Source organism: Drosophila sechellia, chromosome 3R (genome assembly GCF_004382195.2).
Source record: "Drosophila sechellia strain sech25 chromosome 3R, ASM438219v1, whole genome shotgun sequence".
Lineage (NCBI taxonomy): Eukaryota > Metazoa > Arthropoda > Insecta > Diptera > Drosophilidae > Drosophila > Drosophila sechellia.
This window is the reverse complement of record NC_045952.1, coordinates 11,173,098-11,194,078: the sequence shown is the minus strand read 5'-3', so window position 1 is coordinate 11,194,078 and position 20,981 is coordinate 11,173,098. Positions and strand designations below refer to the sequence as shown.

Genomic DNA, 20,981 nt, shown 5'->3' with positions numbered 1-20,981 from the left:
CTTTTTGGCTTTTCTGTGGCAGCATCGGCTGGCGGAACTCAGTTAATTGTTGGACACACTCCGAGTCGGTTGTGCAGGCGGAAAAAAGAAAAAGAAATCTGGGCCCTTTCGTGTGAGTGAGTGAGTGTTCAGGAAACAAAGTGCATTGGAAAAGAAGTTGAAATTAGTGACAAAAGGGTGAAACCCGATAGTAAAAGTTACCCGCAGCCGCGACAAGTGTTCGTTACTTGGTTAATTCTGGCACCAAACAAAAGACTTAGGCAACGAACTCTTTTGTGAACTCCCCGCGACTCGTCCGGTATTTATTAAGGCCAACTAAGCGTGGGTCATCGTCTGCTATAAGTGGATTAATTCACAGCTTTAAGTATTCGCTAACCAAACATAAGCAAACTCCTACCCATCCATATACCCGACGCATTTCGAGACTTCATTAACAACGGCGGCCAACGGCCAAGTGGCAACGTGCAACGTCAACAAAATGATCTTAAGGTATGTACGCTGGCTATTTTTTAATGAGCCGCATTTTCAGATTTGGTACACATTTTTCCAGTTAATTTCCTGTGTGTGGCAAGTGAGCGTTTGGGCGTCTCGGAAATGTCTGGACCAAGTCGGAGACTGGTTCTAGCCTTGTTTCTGTCTGCTGCTGGTTCATGACAACTTTCTGTAAACATTTCTTCGGCATTCCCGTTCTGTTTTGTCTTTTTTTTATTATTCTCCATGTATGTGTTAGCTGGAAAGTTCTGAGTCGTTGGCACAGAAAGCTTTCGTTAGGCATGTGCGGTGAATCTTGTGATTTTTGACGAGTGATTAAATGGCATTGCGCCATATATGTGTTTTGATTATTTCATTTATATTCAGGCCAACTGCTTCGCCGAGTTGGTTAGGTTTTTGCTTGTCTAACAACTTCCCATGCTAATGGCTTCCTGCCACTTTCTATCTGACCATCCACGAGCCATTCCCAGCTCGTAATGATGAACAAATCAGCGCCTGGAGCAACGGAATTAATGAGCGTATAGGTCACGCTCTTGGCCATTTCAGCTTCCGACGAAAACCTCCAAGTCACACCTCCAATGCGGGCTTAAAATAGAGCTCAGCGGGAGATTTCGGTTTCAATTTAAAAAGCAATTATGTATAGGGCAAAAAATAAGGACTTAAGCGCCAGGCAATTTTTGAATGCAACAAACAACTGTTTAGATCATTATAAATAGTTTGAATTAATACAAGAAACCCATTATATGCATAGCGAATTTTAACAATACGATTGTTTGGCGCATTTATCTGCATAAACTTAAAGCGCAAAGTATCTCAACTCGGCAAGAAAAGAAGATAGACCCAAGACTATTTATAATTACTATACTATAATTGCAATACTATACTATAATTGCAATGTAGCGAAGTGCTAAAAAATCACCATTTAACTTTCTTTCATTAAAGATTAATTATATTCAAAATGTAATTATATTTTGTTACGTTCATTTTACCAATAAGTATACGAATCTACAACAAATTAAGCATTTGTAATTGTTCCTCATAAATTTAAATATTGTGAAAAATGAATAAAAATTAAAACAGTTCTAACAGCTTAATTTTAAATAGTATTTTGATTTCTTTTGAAAATATATTGAAACTCGGCTTCAGATTAATCTGGTTACATAATGAATTTATTTATCTCACTTGGTTATTAAGTTTTGAAGGATTCAGCTTTATATTACAAAATCGTAAGCTGGCTTACATGTACTTTGTCATATTTGCCATTTCTTAACTTAGTGCAAGGCGATCGAGCCGGAGCTTATCCGCTTTAAACCAAGGCTAAGCCGAAGCTGGCCCTCGTTTTAATCGGCCTTAGTCGAGGCGGGCGTGTCCAGGTGATTTGTCATATACTTGGGAACATGGTCATAACTTCCCGAGTTCTGTTGGCTAACGGTAGTTGGCCGGCAGCTGCTCACACCTCGATTACCTGGCCAACGTGGCACACTGCAATGAGCATAAAAATCCGGCTGGGTGGAACTTAGCGAGCGCCTGCTAATTGTCCGTTGTTTGCTGGGTCGCCTCGTTCGCTGATTTGTTTTTCCGAGTCCCCCCATAAAACATAGTTATGACCAAGAACCGAACAGCTTACCTCTTTTTTTTAGTTTTGGTCTTGTGCTGTTAGCTGTTGGCCAAACGGGGTCATTAACATTTGATGCGAAGTTCAAAGCGAGTTGCACAATGCCTGTTGTGGATGGATGTTGAACTTCACGTCCAACCAGTTGCCAGCTGAAATCGATCAGGCAGCGATTTACTTTCTCCTTAAATGTAGAAGACCAGAAACAGAGCAACCTGTTGATTTCCTGGCTTTCCCGACTCGCAGGCCACATCTGCCTCGTGACTTGCCACCAATCCGGTCCCGAGCTCTGCGCAAACTGTTATAAAATGAAGACATAAGTGCGGTACAGGAGTGATGAGCAGTGAGCGGTGGACCAAAGGGGGGCGGACGTCGTTGATTGTCGCTCTCCTGGGTGAATTTGTGTCAAGGCTGCCGGCACCTTTTGACTCGGCAAAATGCACTCCAGCCACTCCATTTGCATGCTCGCATATAAATCAGACAATCGTGGCAGGGCGTTGGTGCCAATTTGGAAAGCGGCATGCGAAGTGCATTCAAAGATCCCAATCGAAATCGAACTCAAATCGAACGAAGTCGAGATCGGGACCGAACGATAAGGAGTCGCATTGTGGTGCGTATTAATGAGGGCCAAAGCCAAAGTCTGTCACAGTCAAGCTTCCCTATGTTGAACGGCATTCAAAATTCAATACTAGGGATTTGCCAAAAAATTAAACGCATATTAAAAGGTTTTCTAGTTTCTATAGCTTATATGCCCAACTGCGAGTTGACACACTGAGATACATTGTAAGGAGCCGGAACTGAAAAAATGTTTCACCTTATCATTAAGGTCATTAAAGAAATAGTTTGAGATGCCAAAAATGCAACGTGGGGCTTTCAATCTATAGAAATTTTACCGTGCCCATATCGTTCAGTGTTTTTGGGTCTTTGTTTGTGGCCAAATGGCAATATGTTTGGCGCTGGATTCGTTACATAAACCGCCTTACAAGGTTCACAAGACAAGAGGCAGCAAAAGCCATGACTTGTGGTAGCATATTGCCGTTGTTTTCCCCATATTTGGGCAAAATGTCTGTCTGATGTGTTTGCCACAATTACTCGCACAGCTCATGCAATCCCTTGCCCCAGAGAAGAGCGGTGGCAGCATTGAAACAAATCATTTGGAGGCCTTACATTGATGGATATATGTGTGTATCGTTGGGTACACAATATTTTGCAACTGCTCGATTTCTTGAAGTGAACGCTGGTCAACATTCACTTTTGACTCGAAGATCGCCTTCTTTTCGGATGCTGCTGATGATGCGCCATTAATGCGCTACATTAACGGAAATTACTCAAAATCATTTCACTTTCAAACCCCGAATTCACGTCATGCCTGCCCGCAACGATCACCTCTTGAATGGGTTTTCTATCTTCGCTATATTTTTGTAAATTAGATATTTTTTGCGCCCTGCACGTTGTTGTTGATGTTGCTTTGATTTCGCGAACATTGCTGATTGATGTTATAACAAAAGAAAGTCCAACGAACAGGGATCATGGATCGTGAAGAGGATGTTGGCGATGGTTTGATTGAGTGGACGAGTGCTCAAACGTGCTGCTCTTTATGAATGGACGCCTGCGGTGGGCCGCCTATTTACACTGATTTGAAGATACAACTACGTGCCTCAGCGCGATCTTTGGGCCCCTAAAAAGGTGATCGAGTTCGGTCTGTGGTTCGGGTGAAAATAGTTTATTTATTTATTTATGTGCCGACTCACAGGTCGAGAAAGTGTAGCAAATGGGTATGACAAAATGGTACACTGTGTGTACAGCAAAGATTTCTACAAATTATGTTCTGTGTCGAAATGAAAAAAGGGTTTCTTATTATTTTAAGGAATATATTTTTTTATGACAAGGGAAAGAGAAAGTATCGTTAATATTTATAAATAATTTTATATTTTTTATGAAAAGTCAGCTTTGATTTTTTTTCAGTGCTACTTTTAATTAACCCGCCCACCAGCGTGAGAACCGAAAGTGAAAAACTGCGATCGGTGCGGCGCTGTCCGCTTATCAGAGAACCCGCCGAAGATTGCTAATTGAAATGCAGGGGCTGTCGACGCAATTCGCAGCAGATCTCTGGTTGGATCTCGAATGGGATCGTGAGAGCCCTGGTAACCCAAATCGCGTGCTGCCTTTGATTTGTATGTGCACTCGTCAGAAATTATGTGGCAACTGGCGGCAAAACTGTGAGGCAGCGGTGCAAATTGAACAGTAACAGATGCAACCGCCAGTTACATATTTTGTGTCTGTGCACATGGATATTTTTCGGAAAACTATTTAAATAAAGCTCAAGTATGCTGCATGTCGGTATGCTGGGCAACGCAACATTCAAATAAAAAACCGAACCCGAATATTCACTTGGCTCATTTGTAGGCAGGCCAAGTGGAGTGCTCATGGGTTTCCATTTTTTTTTTTCATTTTTTGGTTGCCTATTTTTGTATATATTTTGAGCTTGCAACATTCGCACTCAAATTGATGATGATGACGATGATCAAGCTGATGTGCCAATTGCCAAGCATTGCCGAGCTATTGAATGCCTGAGCCGGCCGCACACTAAACCGAAGTACGAGCACAAAATTTGGTAATTGTTGCAGCTATTTCGGGCAACCTGGTGGTGGACCCGGGCAGGTGAAAGGCGTCTGCTGCTCACGTGGCCCACTCGCAACTCCCTGTCATTTGGTTTTGAGGATGCTCAGACGCCGCGGTGAAGTGCACTTCAGACTCGGCTAAGAAAGTCAAGGCGGTCGGCTTGTTCGCCGAGTTTACTGAAAAAAATTATAAACATATAATGTGTAAAAATACTGCCCCTTATCAAGATTTATTTGGTTATATGGTTTGCTTTAATGATATAAAATATGGACGTAGCTTTTAAGTCTTTAATATTTAATTGATTACACGTCAATCACCACTTTAATCTAATTTATGTGAAATTTTTCTCTGAGTGCAAAATTAATGTCAGACGCCAAAGTTGTTTTCATTTGATTTATGCACAATCAATGGCAGGCTGCAGCCAGTTTTGCATTGAGTGTTTTCGTTTTCGGTCAATAAGCCTGGCATTGAATTTGTCGCTGACTTCGTCTAGCTGATGTGGCTTAGCCACTGCAATTTGTTTGCAATTAGCCGCAAGTTGGCCAGGTATAAATCTGCAAGGGGCGGCCGCCCAATTAATAAGCTGTTAAAAGAGTCAGATTGCCGGCTTCGGTTATCAGTCAGTTGATGTGGCGATAAAAGCCGAATATATTTGGTCTTTCGACTCGCTGGCCAGCTGCAGTTCGGTTACATTCTATTCGAGACCATGCAGTCCATAAACTGCACGTTAGCCATGTCCGATGCTATCGCGATTGCGTGCCGTTCGGGTGATATATCAAAACCCTTCACATGCCAAAAAATGTGCACAGAAAAATGGAAATTGTAGGTCTAATAATACAAAAAGTATGCCTTGCGCTGAATTTACATATACTTAATATATATACTGGCAAAATCGGATATATTTCAGCCAACTGTATACTCTACAAATATGAGACCAAATCTTCGAAATAGTTGTGTAATAGATTCGTAATTTATGACAATTTTTTCCGTGTAGCTACGCGAGCTCAAATAGATTTTCTCGCAGCGATAGGATCGCGAACGTTTTGTGGGTCAGGGAGCGAATTAAGGCAGCTATGGCCCGCTTATCGTTCCTTGTACTGTGTGCCATCGAATCTGCATTGCCAATTTATGGTACAATCAAATATAGGAGGCGACACTAATTCCACACAAATGTGCGTCATGTTGCAATTGCTCTGCCGTTAATCAAGTATGCGCCATGTGTGCCCCATCGATTCGATATGTTTCGCACAGTTGTTTCCCAGCTGCCTGCAAAATGCCAGGCGGATGTGAAGACATTGGACATTAACGCTACCTGTCTGGCCAGAATCAATTAAGCAATTGGCCAGAGCACAGAGTTGAGCAAAGCTAAGTGCAACAATTAAAGCAGCATGCTCTGGCATTAGCAATCTTGCCCAGAAACGAGATCCATTCAGCATGGGCTAAGAGAGTGGCTAAAAGTGCAATAGTACACAACCGCGATATTTGCACATCGTCAATTATCGGCACTCGGGCTCGTGGCCATCGAGTGGCTTTAACTTGGATATTTTTAAATGCGGTTGGTGTATGGGTTGTAATAAGTCAAAAGATAAATGATCTCTAATGAGCGGTTTGGAGTTAAAGTCTTGGTGCTCTAAAAATTTTAAAAGTAGATGTTGAGGTAAGCTCAAGTATACACTGTTTATAGATAGAACAATATTCTAAAAAATTATATATTCAATGTTTAAAAAGACTAAAAGTACTCAAAAATCTACATTGTAAATAATAGTATTAGTTTGAGTTAAAATGCACATATTAAATTCCACTCGGTTATCGCAATGTCATCTATATCATCTGAGCTAAATGGTGCGAAGTTAAACCAGGGATCTTCCCACAAACTTCGATTAGCATGTTAAAAACGCTATCCACACATTTTTAAAAATATTTTTAAGCTGCAGTATGCTAGCTTTCATATTTTTACCTCACCACACTTAATCACCATCGTCGAAAACGACTATCGTCACATATCAACTTTGAGATAAACTCGGAATTCTGTCATATTTTCATTTCACAATACTCTATCACTTTCAATGAAAACGCAACGAAGAAAAATTATAAATTTCTCTGTGCATTACAAAAGTCATTTCCACACATTTTCATGACATCAAATACTGGCTAAGAAGGGGCAATTTACATACGAGCCAAAGCTCAACAATACGAGTGATGTGGCAAGCTGCAAACAAAGAAGATCTGAACAAAAAGTCCTATGCACTTGCCACGCCCCTTTTCGGGGGCTAAAAGTTGGGCCCTGCTCCCAGCTTTAAGATGACATAAGTGCCATCAGATACCATTGGCACAGCCATCCACATACAAAGTCTAACAATGCACCGGGCAATTAACGTAGCGCTGCATGTGGGGAAAAACATATTATTAGCAAATGTCAACTATTGGATGCGCTTTAAAATATGCACAGATATGGCAGGGATCGTCCTATATGGCGACTTTAATTGGGCAACTGCGCCCGTTCTTTGTTTGCGCTTTACACACTTTTCGTGAGTATTTTGACTTATATTTTATTCATTAATAAATAATTAAGTATTTTTAATATTTGTGTTCTACTTTCTTACATAATTTTTGCACCATGGGACTTGCATTCCCCGATAAGGCGGTCAAATTTCCCGGCATATGTGTGTCATCCGAAAGTTAAGTGGTGGTGTGGCCAAGTGCCTTAGATAAGCCAGTGGTGCGATTTATGTAAAAGTCGTTTGGCCAGCCATCGACGAACCGAAATTAATTGACTCTTGCGGGCAGGTGTAAAGATTGCATATGCATGCGAGTGTGCATAAATTGCAGATACGTACATATGCATATATATACATACCTGTTGTGTGGATATTGCCCGGTTGGCAGGTTGGCCAGAAGGACGTTGCGTGCTGGCCTTTCACAAAAGCTGTCGCCCCAAAGGCGAGCAACAATTAATTGACTTTACGCAGTGGCCTGCAACTCTGATCTGCATCTGGGGTCCGGCAATTAAATCTGCAAAAAGCCCACTGCCCCCTTGTGGCACGCGTTTTTGTTCGGGCGTGGCACGATGTCGGCCCAATAAGAAAACACCAACTGTGTGGGCGAGTGCGTTTTGTTTGCATTCTAATTGCCCTGTCATGATGGCTAATGAACTAGGCACTCCGAAAGCGATCATAAACACGAAGTATTTTAGGGCAGCCTTGAACCAAATTCACTCTTGTGCGAAAACCGAAATGAAAGCAACTCGCTGGTAACCAGATTTAAAATTCATTTAACTCAGTTAAAGCGAGGAGCGTAAAGAGTTGCATATCGTGTTAGCCGTAAACCCCAAATTATGACCGCACATTGGCCAAGAGTCAGCAAGTCTTCTGTTTACTTATCGAGTAGGTGATTAATCAAAGTCGAATGCAATATGAGCGGACATATTAAGGTTTATTCCATGCAAAAAGGTCGTCAAGGGATTTCAATGTTAAGCCGATCAACTCACTCTATCATAGTTAAGATGTAAAAAAAGGAGTATTCTGTCTTTCATGACAACCCAGTCGATTGAACTTACTTTGATTTGAATGACAACTTAATGTTGTGCAATCAAAAGTTATGTTTTTCGAATGATCGTAAAATATCAGTGACAGCATTTTAAAAGTGGAAGTTTCTTTAGTTTCTTAGCTGATAAACAGATATTTAATCTGATAATGAAAATATGCTAAATGAGCAAAATATGCAGCTTTATTGTAAGCACAGATATCATTAAGAGATTTTATTTCTAGGTCGATTTTCGTAGCTCATCGCAATCCGGAGTTTCACGCCTGCAATTACGTCTCTCATCGACGATTACCCAATCTATTGTTAAGTTTTAAACATTTCGTATATTATTTATTAAAATTTTAGAAAAAATAGACTTACTTTGATTCGTTCTGCATCTGTGGTTATTAAGAACACATTTAGTGGAGAAGGTGCATCGACTGACTATGGGACGTATTATACCCCTACGCCATTCGGCGCACACTGGTCTATATTCCCTTGTGCAAACCCCAGGACACCTTTCCACACCTGGATCGGCCTCAGCCAAGACCAGGATCCCCAAGGATATGACCAACAGAGCAGTCACAAACTTCATGTTGTACACAATAAGTTCTAGTTTTTCGAATGATTTTAAAACTTACAGAGTCACCTTTTTATAAGCGAGAATTTAAATTTTGAGCTATTATCTAAAAAACAGATGTTTATTTTACTATAATAAAAATGCACCCAGGGGAGCTGAGTTCAGTAAACCCAAGTAATGTGATACACTTAAAAGGTATTCCACTTGACTTGGTCAGCGAAAAGAAAGAGCAAACTGTCAAGCGAAAAGTGAAAGGACTTAAGTGCGTTATTGTTTCCCTTGGCGATTATATAAGCAGCACCGATGGCCGGGAAACTCTGTGCCCTTCATTTTCATGAAACCCTTGATAGCAAGTGGATAGCAAAATACTTTCACTATTTACTGTCGAGTGCAAAGTCATAATTTCGCCATTTTATAGTGCTTACCTTATTGACGAAAATATTAACTTGCTAAGAAAAATTAACAAAACATTGGGAATTATTGAAAATCCATCTAGTATTTATTTCAAAGACTCCGCCAATAACTCGCATTAAATATATGCATCTGGCCATATTTACTGCATTTGCTACAGAAATTCTATCTGCGGCTTACTTAAAACATTTCACAATCTTTATCGAGCATCACTTAATTAATTCTAAGCTGCGTGGTTGAACGAGTTACTTAAATAAACAAAGTAATCAATTGTTTTCAAAATATCAATTAAATCCAGTTACTTCGATGCCAATATGTTAAAGGGTATTTGAGGTGAACCTTGTTTTCGATTATATAAGAAAAGGGTCATGGCATGCCTACACCTAACTTTCACTGTTAGCCGGGGGCGCAGCAACAATGGCAATCAATATCAATACTTATCAAAAGCCGTTAACAATTGCCCGAAAATATAAGGTTTTTATTTTTGGCTTTCGCTTTTTGTGCGGCGACAAAAGCTAACAAGCGATTAACACGCGCTGCAAGTCATAAATCAGATCGCCTTAAAATCGCGAAATAAAAGCAAGGTTGCCAGTTGTCAGATGTCGAATTCCCCAGCCGCCCCTTTTTGCCGGTAGATAAAGAAACGCCCGAAACAATGGGGAGCCCAAAAAGCAACATGCAACTGGGGATATGGGCACATGGGCTCCGTCGACTGCCGATCGACCGACAGCTGCCACTTACAGTTGAATTTGCATATAAGAATGTGCATACTATTGATCAAAATTGATTCTATAGATACCGACTTTATGGTGGTTGTCACTTGAATATATTAACTAATAGTATGCTATAAAATCTGTGATTCTATAAGATATTATAATATACTACAATATCTGTTACTATAACGAATCGAATGCCAATAGCAACTTATTATAATTATTTTAAAATTATCAAATAAGTGTTTTCAAATTGGTAAGGTGGCTAACTTTTCTCTCAGTGCTTATGTCTTACTTTTCCTAGTAGCTGAGTGACTGATTAATGCCTCTGGCCGCAGGCGTGTTGCCATTTGTCAAAGGGGCGTGACTGTTTTCCCGCTTGTTTGCCAGCATAACGTGTTAATTTACCTACTTTGCCTACGTATCTTTGCAGAATACTTCTACTGTCACTGGCGGCGGTGGCGCATGCGCAGTACCATCAGTTTGGTGAGCAACTCCAGACGGCCCACGGATCCGACTGTGCACTTCTGTTGGCCGGACCCGGTCGCTCCTCCGTCTACGACTACAATGTGAATCTATTCCGCGGCACTTTGTGAGTACAAATAGAAACTGTATGCCATGCCTGCTGTGGCAGAAAAAGTGGCTTGGTGGCATTCTGGGTTATGTTTGAGTCTCAAATATTTGAACGTTGACACCGAAACGTTGTGCAGAGTATAAGAAACTGAAAAACTGAAGTCATAATTACAGACCAATCCGTATAATCCTTAAAAACATACTACATAACATTTAAGTGGCAGTAAGTAGCGTAGACCTGAAAAGTTGAATTACGTCTTGGAAATCTATATTACTCCCCCATTTCGTTGCAATTTGTTCGCAGTGTACAACTGCCCGACTGACACCCATAAATCTTGGTTTCAGCTTGTTTGAGCGGTGGAAACATGGCTATACACCTACGACAACACAACACACGAGCTTTGAGCCAATCATTAGTAGCACAAACAGCAGTGGCAATCATTCGGCAACCAGCTTTTGACGTTGACGTCTGCATGTTGCACAGTCTAGGGATAAATATTCCCATATTATCCCAGCAAATATATATATTTCTTGGTCGGAGGCCTGCTGAGCGAACTGATTGCATCTGTTGCTGAACGCGGGTAACTAAGTTAGTAGTGACTCCTGACAGCCGACGTCTTTATCGCATGCGAATTTCTTAGGGATTCATAACTTTGTTTTTAGAAACTCAAGAAACTTTCATAGCTGTTCCTATAAATAAATGCCTATTCTTTTCGGACACCAGGAACTGACTTGATTAGGCCTCCTCTCTAATTAGTAATAGTATAACCAGCGATCTTATGGTACCGGCCTGCACTTCAAAGATATGTGTTCCGGCAATACTCCACAGAGGGTGTAGAAAAGCACAGTAGTGGAAATAACATATGGCTCGGAAAATGGGTTCTCAGGTGTGATGATGGCTTCTTATGTTTCACTCGCTGTCACGTCGGCTCGTTAATGGCAATCAGCAAATGGTTTCTGGCCTCGAATCGGCGACGACAGCCTTTTTGGCTTTTCAGAGTCATGCGATGCAGACGAACGCATCATGAAGTCACCTGACAGACCTGCGCGATTTATTAGTAAAAGAAAAAAATCAAAACCGCACGACAAAAAGCCGCAAACAAAAATAGCAAGGCAACAGCGGCAACCCAAAACAAATGGCATTGCAACACTTGCAGATGCCAAAGGAAAAATAAAAGAAAAATACCTAAATAAAATAAAAACACCTGAGCTGCCGTGGGGCTGCAGCAGCCATTGATGGCAAACTTTTGTATCGAGATGATTTCGAAAAGTGACTTTGAAACGCTGCCAACACATAGAGCCTACCGAACTGAACTTCAGTCTGCACAGGAAAAAAAGATATAAACTGTGACCACGTTGCTATAATTTCTGAAGATTATGCTTATAACTGAAGATCCTAATGGGCAATGACTTTTAACAGTGCAGCACTTATGACACACACTTAGTTTAAATGTCACACGATCCAGATTGAGATTGCAAATTGTTCAATTGTCGATTGTCTTTGAGTGCTGGGGGTCACCGCGAAGCGAAGCTAATTTTTGGGGTCAATCGGGCCAAGTCGTTATCGCTGACTTTGGCCTGGGTATTGAACCTGGCTGACCAGAGTCAGCTGGGAAAAATGCAAGCAAAAAAGAGAAACAAAATTGGTCGCAGCAACCTACTTAAAAGTTAAATACAGGTTTTGCCAGGGGCCACTTTCGTTGCGGCCTCTGCTCCGTCTGCTAAAAGTCTGCAATTGTATCTGTATCTGCATCTGCATCTGTTTTCTGCATCACTGTCTGCGTAAGCGAAGTAGCTCCCCAGAGTCTCTAAAGAAATATAACCGAAAAAAAAGATTGTAAAAGGCCGCATAGATAAATGATATTTGAATATTTTTCACTGCGAGTTTACGACACGCTTTTGCAATTATTCACAATATTACGCATACGCCGCGTGTAACAGACCGCTGCAACTCAATACCGATGAGGAAGTGTTGGCGTTTCGGGGCTCTCAGCGCACCTGCGATCCCCAGCCCGGGACTCATAACATTAGTTTTTACTTTACAATCAGGATAACAAGTACAAGTCCGTGTCTGGGGCGTGGACTGGCCCCAAAGTGGCTTGCAGCAAGCGACGCAGTGCGTGCCGCATGCGAGCCACTTTCTAGTTGGCCCAAAACTCTGGCTATGCGCACATTGAACTTAACCGGGTCTCGTAAATTTTGTGCGAGAGTGCTCTCGACTGGATTTTTGGTACAAAATTAACAGGCACACCAGTTAAGTGCCAGACATGGCCATTTTCGATTTCAATTTGACAAATTTGCCAAAGAAATATTCACGAAAGTTGCTACATACGCAAGGCGCTAGCTAGATACCCTGCCAAAATAAATAAAATCTATTCTAATTTGAAATGTTATATTTTTGTATCCTGAACCAAATATGATTTATTTGAAAATAATTCCGTAGGTAAGCTATTTAATATTTTTCTCGCATCTAAATTGCTTCAGATCAGAATGTATCAGCTAGAAACAAAATTTAATCCTATTAGTGCTTCTATTCCTGTTTCTAAGCTCACAAAAACTTTAAAAGGAAACTGAAAAGCGGAGGAAAATTACCCAGTGAGAGGGTAAAATGTCTGCAAGTTCGTGAAAAATGTTGCTTTTAGCCGAAATGGTTTTGGGTTGCGTGAGCTCGCAATGCTGCTTCGGATTTTGTGGGCAGATTTTCTGAATACGCTGCTGCTGCTGCTGCTGCAGTTGCTCCAGCTGTTGTTGTAATTACTTAATACTTACGCATTGTTAACACGCATCGTTGTCGCCTGACACGCGTTTTACATGTCGCACCGTTCGAGGAAGTGGCAGTGGCCCCCCAATTTGGTTAGATTTTCCCAAACTGCTGAGACGCAGCTGTTCGACATAAGAAATTTGCGTGTTTTTGGAGTTTAATTAACAAACCGGCTGGCTAAAGCAGAGTAATATGGCAATGTTAAAGTTAAGTTTGTTACTGTAACAGTAACAGTTGGCCATATTTGTGTCCGAATCCGAATGGAGATGTTTGGGACAGCCGTTTCCTGTCACGAGGAAAAACCGCATGCAGCCGGTTAACTCTAGTCGTACTCAGCCCCAATGGTCAGGCTGATGGCTCCCGGCTGCACAAAGGTCTGGTGGTACCATTTGTTCGTGTCCAACACAACTGGAAATATGCTTATTAGTAGTGGGTGCACTTTAAGCGCCATTTCGAGTGACTTCTCACTTATGTCGCCCTGCTGGACCACCACGTCGAATCTCCGGCACTGCAGGTAGCACTCGGGAGGTGGAACCAGTAGCCATCGCTTGCTACCCGCCAGCTGAGCCTGCCACGATGGCAGTCTCACGTTGTCGATCTGCAAGACACATTTAACATAAATCAGCAAAGAGGTTATTATTATATGTAAAATATTATATATAATATATTATATTAATTATTATATGTAAAATAACATTTCATAAGTGGGGTTTTGAAGTAAAAGTGTCGGGAAGTACATTAAAATCTTTTGTTTTTTTTGATTTGAAGGATAATAAGTATTTTTTATTATTACTATACTGCACTAGCGCATTTTTTTTTGTCATAAATCAGTGTGCCTTAAAATATAAAACAGTTCACTATTACTGTCTACTAATTTAAGTATGTATAATATATGAGCCGTTGTAAAATGGCGTTCATTAGCCAGAATTTAGAAAAATATAAAAAATATAAATTGTATCTAAAGAGTACCTAAAGAGTAATAAGCGAAACTTACATGCATTTGGGCCCCCAAGCCGGATGAGCCAATGAAAAACCAATCAACTGCATTGTTTTCCGAGCCTTCGGGCAAAAAATATGGTCTACCATAGTGCCTTCGGAATTCCTCAGCGGTTTCCGCATGGCAGTTGCTCCAGCCGAAGTACCAGGGCTGTTCGCCTGGTTTTAGCTCCACCCGATCCTCGGGCATATCCAAAGCGTCATAGATATCCAAAAATCCGGTTTTATACGGCAGGAACTGGCATTCCCTTATGTGCTGCTTTTGCTTGGCCTTGGTATAAACATCGCGAAAATACCAGTAGTTAAATAACTGCAATATGCATATACTGTAAATTAAAGGCGATTTTATAAGACTTCATAGATAGTTAACCGAAATTGCTGTCCAATTTTTAGTGGCATCACTAATGATAACTGGCGCTGCACTGTAGGCGAATTTTTTCTCAAACTCCTGGGGGCTAATATTTTTAAGTCGCGGCACATTTTTAATATTTGCACAGAAATTACAATTTTCAGGCGGTCGGAAGGCGTAACGCAAGTTGCGAGGCAATGATAGAGCGCAATTCTAAAAGAAAACACAAAGAAAATAAAAAAGTGGTTGTTCTTAAATACATTTTGTCCAACTTATAATTCCCATACCTTTCCCTGCATTTCCTCATAGTAGTATTTTACTCCATATAAAATAAGAATTCCTAGCAAAACAATTTTGATCCACTTAACCCATTTTTCGCTGAATAGAGATTCTTTGCAAAAATTGGGAAGAAGCTCTTGAAAAGTACTATCCAGATAATTTGGCTTATGGATATTAAGTATTTGCTCTAGTTTACTGCGCGTTTGCTCCAATTTTCCTTCCTTCATCCTGACGATGTTACTTTGACCAAGTTAAATGGTGAACTGAATAAAGAACTTGGCTGTTTCCTTCCAACGCGGCTTTTTAACGCACTGGCCTGGCAATAATTTTATTATCTGTCAGTGCGCAGGCTTCCTAGAAGAACTGGATGTGGGTTGTGTGGTTAGCATGTGATAAGCGACAAATTGCCTGTTATTGCCAATCTAAATCACTTTCTCTTCAATTTACTTGCAGAAACCCGTACAACAATGGACCGGGCACTTGCATCACCTACGATGCCATCAATGCGGCCTACTTGGATGCACGCAAGCGTATTCGTGAGTTAATCCTAAATTCAATACAGTAGAGCCTCCTTTCAGAGAATCAAGTTTAAAATAAATGTTAATTTTTTGTCATATTGATTTAAAATGAATTTTCAATTAAAAATATTTGTAAAAGTACTTTTCTATATAAAACGGTTCATACTGGAACTTAAACTTGTGGCTTTTAAGCCACATTTGCCTGAGATTTGACATGTGGAATTTTGATGGTGGGCCTTAATTTCCGATTATAATGCACACATGCGTTTATTGCAGATGTGGCCCAACCGAAATCTGACTGGAAGCCGGAGGAACTGGCCACCGTGGGCGAGCTGCTGCTCGACATTTCCATTCAATTGGCCCGAACGTAAGTACTCAGCGCTAAACGCATTTGAAAGTTGCCCTGGCACGCCCACGATCTCCATCTCCCTCGGCGCTAATAACGATTGCCAAATAACGCATGACAAGGCAGTTAAGTCGTGCACCACCGCACCACTGCAGTGCAGTGCACTGCACCACTGATCCACTGCTCCACCAATAATTGCACCACTGAACCACCGAAACGACCCCTTGCAGTCGTCAAATATTCATGAGTCTTTTCTTGCCTCCAAGGTTCTATGCTCGCCACGAATCGGAACCTAAACTCGAATTAGAATTCGTCAGCACACAAAACAAAATAGTAGCATTTTTTGCTAAAGGATTTAGTGAACCAATATTCGATAGTAAATATGTCAATTATTTCAATTATTTGTATTAATCTATCAATGTGAAATATAAATTAGTTGAAGTTCCTGAAAACCTAATGACCCGCTCCATTCACATAAACATTTCCACCAAATTGCATAGATTTTTTTTGATTTAAAAGATTTTTCTGTGTGTGCGACAGTTCTTTTTGAAAGTTCGGCGCATGCAAATGCTAATTGTCTGGCGTTTTTGACTGATGGCCAGTGGCTGACAGCCGAAGAAGTGCATTCGAGAGCTCGTCGAAGCCTTCTTCCCAACTGGCGCAACCGCATTTTTGCCAAACAAAAAGTATCTGCAGCTATTTGCGGAGCTCGCATCGCAGACGTAAACAAACGGCGATTATGCAATGGACCGCTTTGCAAACAGCCAGTGAGCAGTAAGCAGCGAGTAGTGAGTAGTGAATAGTGAGCCAGTAAGCCAGTGAGAGTGCGCGTGACTGTCTTACCCCTCGAAAAGAAGCTGCGGAAGATGCCGCACTGCATTTCCAGTTTGGTTTTTCCTTTTTCTGCCATGCGATCCGTTGGCCAACTATTGGCCCCTGCAGCGGATTCGACCGCTGCACAGGGGGAAATGTATACAAACAAATTCAGTTGATAAAAAATATTTTTTAAACTTAATCCAGACATTTAAAGATTAGATTAAATTAGTGTTATTTGACCCAAAGGTTCGACGCTGTATTGAAATAAATGCTAACTATATCTCGAGCTTAGCCAGTTAATAAGATCGCATTAAAGTGTTATACTTAGTTTGGTTCCATACTATCCTTGCCAAAAAATTACCACAACTTAAGAAACATTTTCTGTTTTAATTTTTCATACAAAGTATTCCCACTAGTATCTTATATTTGTTACATCGTAAATGCTAGTATATTTGCGATTACCATTTTATGGTCAATTTAGTTTTTATTTTTTGTGTGCTTTTTGGGGAGTGGGATCTGTGTAAGCGGGTTGTCGAGTCAGTTGGCCACAAATTGGGAGTCTCGCCGCGTCTGTGTGTCCTAAGCTCAGCTCAGCTCATCACCTCCCCATGTGCGACTTTCACTCAGCCCGACGTCTAGGCGGATTTACGGACCAAAGGGGGGGCAGCTTCTTCATCTGTTGCACCTGCAGCATCTGAATTGCCGTTGTATAATCTCTTGATTATGGTTAATAACATGTTGTAAACGGCCAATCCAGCAGCCGCCTGGCTTTATGGCATTCTATGAAGACAATGAGACGACTTAAATCAGCGAACGGGTCATGTAAATCAATGATGGACGATTGAAAGATATCGCATTTCAAGATCTCCCTTTTGCATTTTTCTGGTACTGGCTGGTACTTTCACGTGCTGCAACCCTACAACCTCGGCGAGTAAATTGCCGACCCAATTGACTGTGAAGCTTCACAGTTTTCCACTTCCCATCTTCACACAATGGCCAGCCGGACGCAGTTTCCCTTTGGCTTTTCTCGCTTTCTCATGCATCGAGGAAGAGTTAATGTCGGTCCCTTTGGCGATTTATGTGCCGGCACACACAACTTCCTCAGCCAACAAATAACAGTTTTTGCCAGCACTGAAGTCTCAGACGCTAATAAAAAATTGTATTGGAAACCAATTGAAAATATATAAGCCTGTCAACGCCAGGCATCAACATCAATATCTGTCGACGAACTAAAGCGCGTTAATTGCGGTACTAACTAGGCTAATACGATAATTTTGCAATTTTCCAATAAAAATCTTAAGAGTTCACTGGCAAAAATAATAAGTATCAGTTAAGATAATTAGATGGGGATTTACAACACGACTTCGTTCTTGATTATAATTATTTTATATTGTCAATTTGAGTTTATTTTGACAAACTGTGTACTAAGTTGATTTATTATTATTATAAAAACTTTATTGACTCATTATTTTTACAACTGCTAGTTCAACGAGGTGCTACTTTTGTGTGTGTAAAAGTAATTATCGATTGCCCGAAAAGTTGGCGGCAGGAAAGAGCCAAGTTTAGCGATATCCGCAATTGCGTTTAGATGAAGTGTCGGCTAAATTCCATACGTAATTATGTTTTCAGATATGGCTTATCGTATGAAGAAATCGAAAAAGGATTACCTACGATTGATACCTCGAAGACGCTGATTCGTGAGGTGTGTCCACCCTTCTTCGCCGGAGTTGAGTGTCGCCCTGGAAAATATCGGCGATTCGATGGCCTTTGCAACAACATCGAGCACCCGACTTGGGGGGCAGCTAATGCTCCGTTCCAGCGCCTGATCGGTCCACTTTACTCGGACGGAATCAATGCTCCCAGAATTTCGGTGACTGGTCGGGATTTGCCCTTCTCTCGAGTGGTTTCACGCACCATGCATCCCGACGACGGTTTCCACGATCACGCGGGCACCGTTATGGTCATCGCCTGGGGTCAGTTCATGGATCACGACTTCACGCTGACGGGAACGCCATTGGGTAAGTTAAATAATAATACCGTTGGCAAGAAAAATTGTAGTATACAATTGTTCAGCATTGCTGCTGCATTTCAATGTAGAGAAACAGTCTGTCTTGAATTGGCAGTACAATTTGTTTTTTTTTTTTTGGGAAATCCCAATAGAATCATTTGATATAATTCGATTTCAGATCCCATTAACCGTAACGATCCCGAGGAGTGCTGCAAGCGACCACTGCATCTGAAGCATCCGTACTGCAACGAGATTCGCATTCCCGATGACGATTACTTCTATCGCCTCTTTAATGTCAAGTGCATTGACTTCGTGCGCGGATTCCCCTCTCCTCGTCCAGGCTGCAAATTAGGTGAGCTCAAAATAAATGTATATTTATAATAAATTATGTTTGCCTATTAGTTATACATATATATTGAAAGGTACCTAAATGCTTTCATCTCTGTTTATTAGGCTCCCGTCAGCAGTTCAACACCTTGACTGGTGTCATCGATGCCAATACCGTTTACGGAGTGAAAGAGTCATTTGCCCGCAAGCTGAGAACAGGCTACGGAGGCTTGATGCGCATGAATCCCGTGTTCCAGGAGTACGGTCTGAAGGATCTGCTGCCCCTGAAGCTGGATATTCCCGACGAGGGATGCACGCGTCCCAACAAGAGCATGTACTGTTTCGAGGGCGGTGAGATTCGCGTTAATGAGCAACTGGTACTCACCTGCATGCACACCTTGATGGCGCGGGAACACAATCGACTGGCCACTGGATTGGCGCAGATCAACAAGCACTGGGATGATGAGACGCTGTTCCAGGAGGCTAGACGCATCAATATCGCCATAGTTCAGCATGTCACCTTCAACGAATTTCTGCCCATTCTGCTGGGCAAGGAAGTGATGGAGAAGTTCGGTTTGGTGCTCCAGAAAGATGGCTACTGGGATGGTTATGATTCAACAGTGAATCCGGGCATCATTGACTCATTTGCCGGAGCTGCCTTCCGATTTGGCCACTCCCTGTTGCCAACTGCCGTGGAACGCTGGTCCAAGGCCCACAAGTTTATTGCCTCAAAACGTCTGTCGGATTTGATCAGGAGACCCTATGATCTGTACCGTGCTGGAGTCCTGGATGAGTACTTCATGGGTCTGATGAACCAAGTGGCCCAGGCTATGGACGACTCGATAACCCAGGAGGTCACTAATCATCTGTTCAAAAAGGAGGGCGCCCGGTTTGGAATGGATCTGGTGTCCTTTAATATGCAGCGCGGTCGGGAGTTTGGTATTCCCGGTTACATGGAGTTCCGTAAATTCTGCGGTCTGCCCACCTCAAACACCTGGGATGAGATGTACGGATCCATGCCCAACGAGACTGTTCTGCGATATGGCAGCATATTCGAGTAGGTTTTAGAAGGGATTCCTTTGGATTGTTACGTTAATCTTATATATTTTAGACACCCTGCTGATATTGATCTCTGGTCTGGAGGCGTCTCTGAAAAATCACTTCCCGGTTCCATGTTGGGACCTACTTTTGCCTGTGTTATCGCTACCCAGATGAGTTACCTGCGTCGTGGGGATCGCTTCTGGTATGAGCTGCCTAACCAGCCCTCATCATTTTCGCCCGAGCAACTGCAGGAGATTCGCAAGGCGAAGCTATCCCGATTGATCTGCGACAACACCGACTTGATTGATACTGTGCAGATCTACCCCATGGTCTTACCGGATCATGAAATGTAAGTATACATTTCCTCAAAAAATATTGATGATAAATTATACATATTTTTGAATACTTTTTAGCAACCCACGAGTGCCTTGCAAGAGCGGTATTATTCCATCAATTGATCTGACCAAATGGGCGGACTTTGGCGGTCATGGCGTAGATCCCTCTCTCTATGTAAGTTAACAATCGATGAATCAACTCTTAGAACATATATTAACACACCTTATTATATGCTTTTAGAACTACATCAATGAAATTCCCGACACGCTGCTGAACTTTAGGAAGTAAATGCCATTTGTGTTTCTCACGATTTGTTTTACAATCTCGATTCATTTTGTTTGACTCCATATCCTGTACCGTCTGTCTTCTATAGTTCAAAATCTTTTCACTTCTTACTGCTTAGTCCCTCAACTAGTCTTTGCTCACCATCCGCATTTCTATAGCGAGTCAGTAGTTTTGACACTGCCATTTCTTCAGAGCTCTTTCCAGCATTTCCAGCATGAACCCTACATTCTGTATATATTAATATTAAATAGCAGAAATAGAGCGTTTAAGTTAAAGCATATCGAAGCAATCAGAAAAAGAAAACATAAATAATTTTAAAAATATATCTCGATGTAAGTTTTTGTATATGCAAGTATTTTTTAAATAAAATTTAAAATCCATATTTGTTTAATTT

At 41.5% G+C, this 20,981-nt stretch overlaps 3 protein-coding genes across 3 annotated transcripts; 1 reads left to right on the top strand and 2 right to left on the bottom strand.

Moving 5' to 3' along the window:
• Positions 1 to 31: 31 nt before the first annotated feature.
• LOC6616747 (peroxidase) lies at positions 32 to 20,969 on the top strand. Its single transcript, XM_002041048.2, has 10 exons — positions 32 to 489; positions 10,386 to 10,544; positions 15,364 to 15,446; positions 15,705 to 15,795; positions 18,220 to 18,608; positions 18,777 to 18,950; positions 19,052 to 19,982; positions 20,037 to 20,315; positions 20,380 to 20,476; positions 20,543 to 20,969. The coding sequence occupies exons 1-10, from the start codon at positions 479 to 481 to the stop codon at positions 20,588 to 20,590; spliced, it is 2,262 nt and encodes a 753-aa protein (XP_002041084.2). The 5' UTR covers positions 32 to 478; the 3' UTR covers positions 20,591 to 20,969.
• On the bottom strand, positions 8,435 to 8,858 carry LOC116801583 (vasotab). Its single transcript, XM_032722085.1, has 2 exons — positions 8,630 to 8,858; positions 8,435 to 8,566 (listed from the first exon to the last, which is right to left on the bottom strand). The coding sequence occupies exons 1-2, from the start codon at positions 8,841 to 8,843 to the stop codon at positions 8,490 to 8,492; spliced, it is 291 nt and encodes a 96-aa protein (XP_032577976.1). The 5' UTR covers positions 8,844 to 8,858; the 3' UTR covers positions 8,435 to 8,489.
• On the bottom strand, positions 13,426 to 15,155 carry LOC6616748. The gene is made up of 5 exons (XM_032722084.1): positions 14,919 to 15,155; positions 14,653 to 14,844; positions 14,281 to 14,592; positions 13,755 to 13,884; positions 13,426 to 13,694 (listed from the first exon to the last, which is right to left on the bottom strand). The coding sequence occupies exons 1-5, from the start codon at positions 15,135 to 15,137 to the stop codon at positions 13,609 to 13,611; spliced, it is 939 nt and encodes a 312-aa protein (XP_032577975.1). The 5' UTR covers positions 15,138 to 15,155; the 3' UTR covers positions 13,426 to 13,608.
• Positions 20,970 to 20,981: the final 12 nt, after the last annotated feature.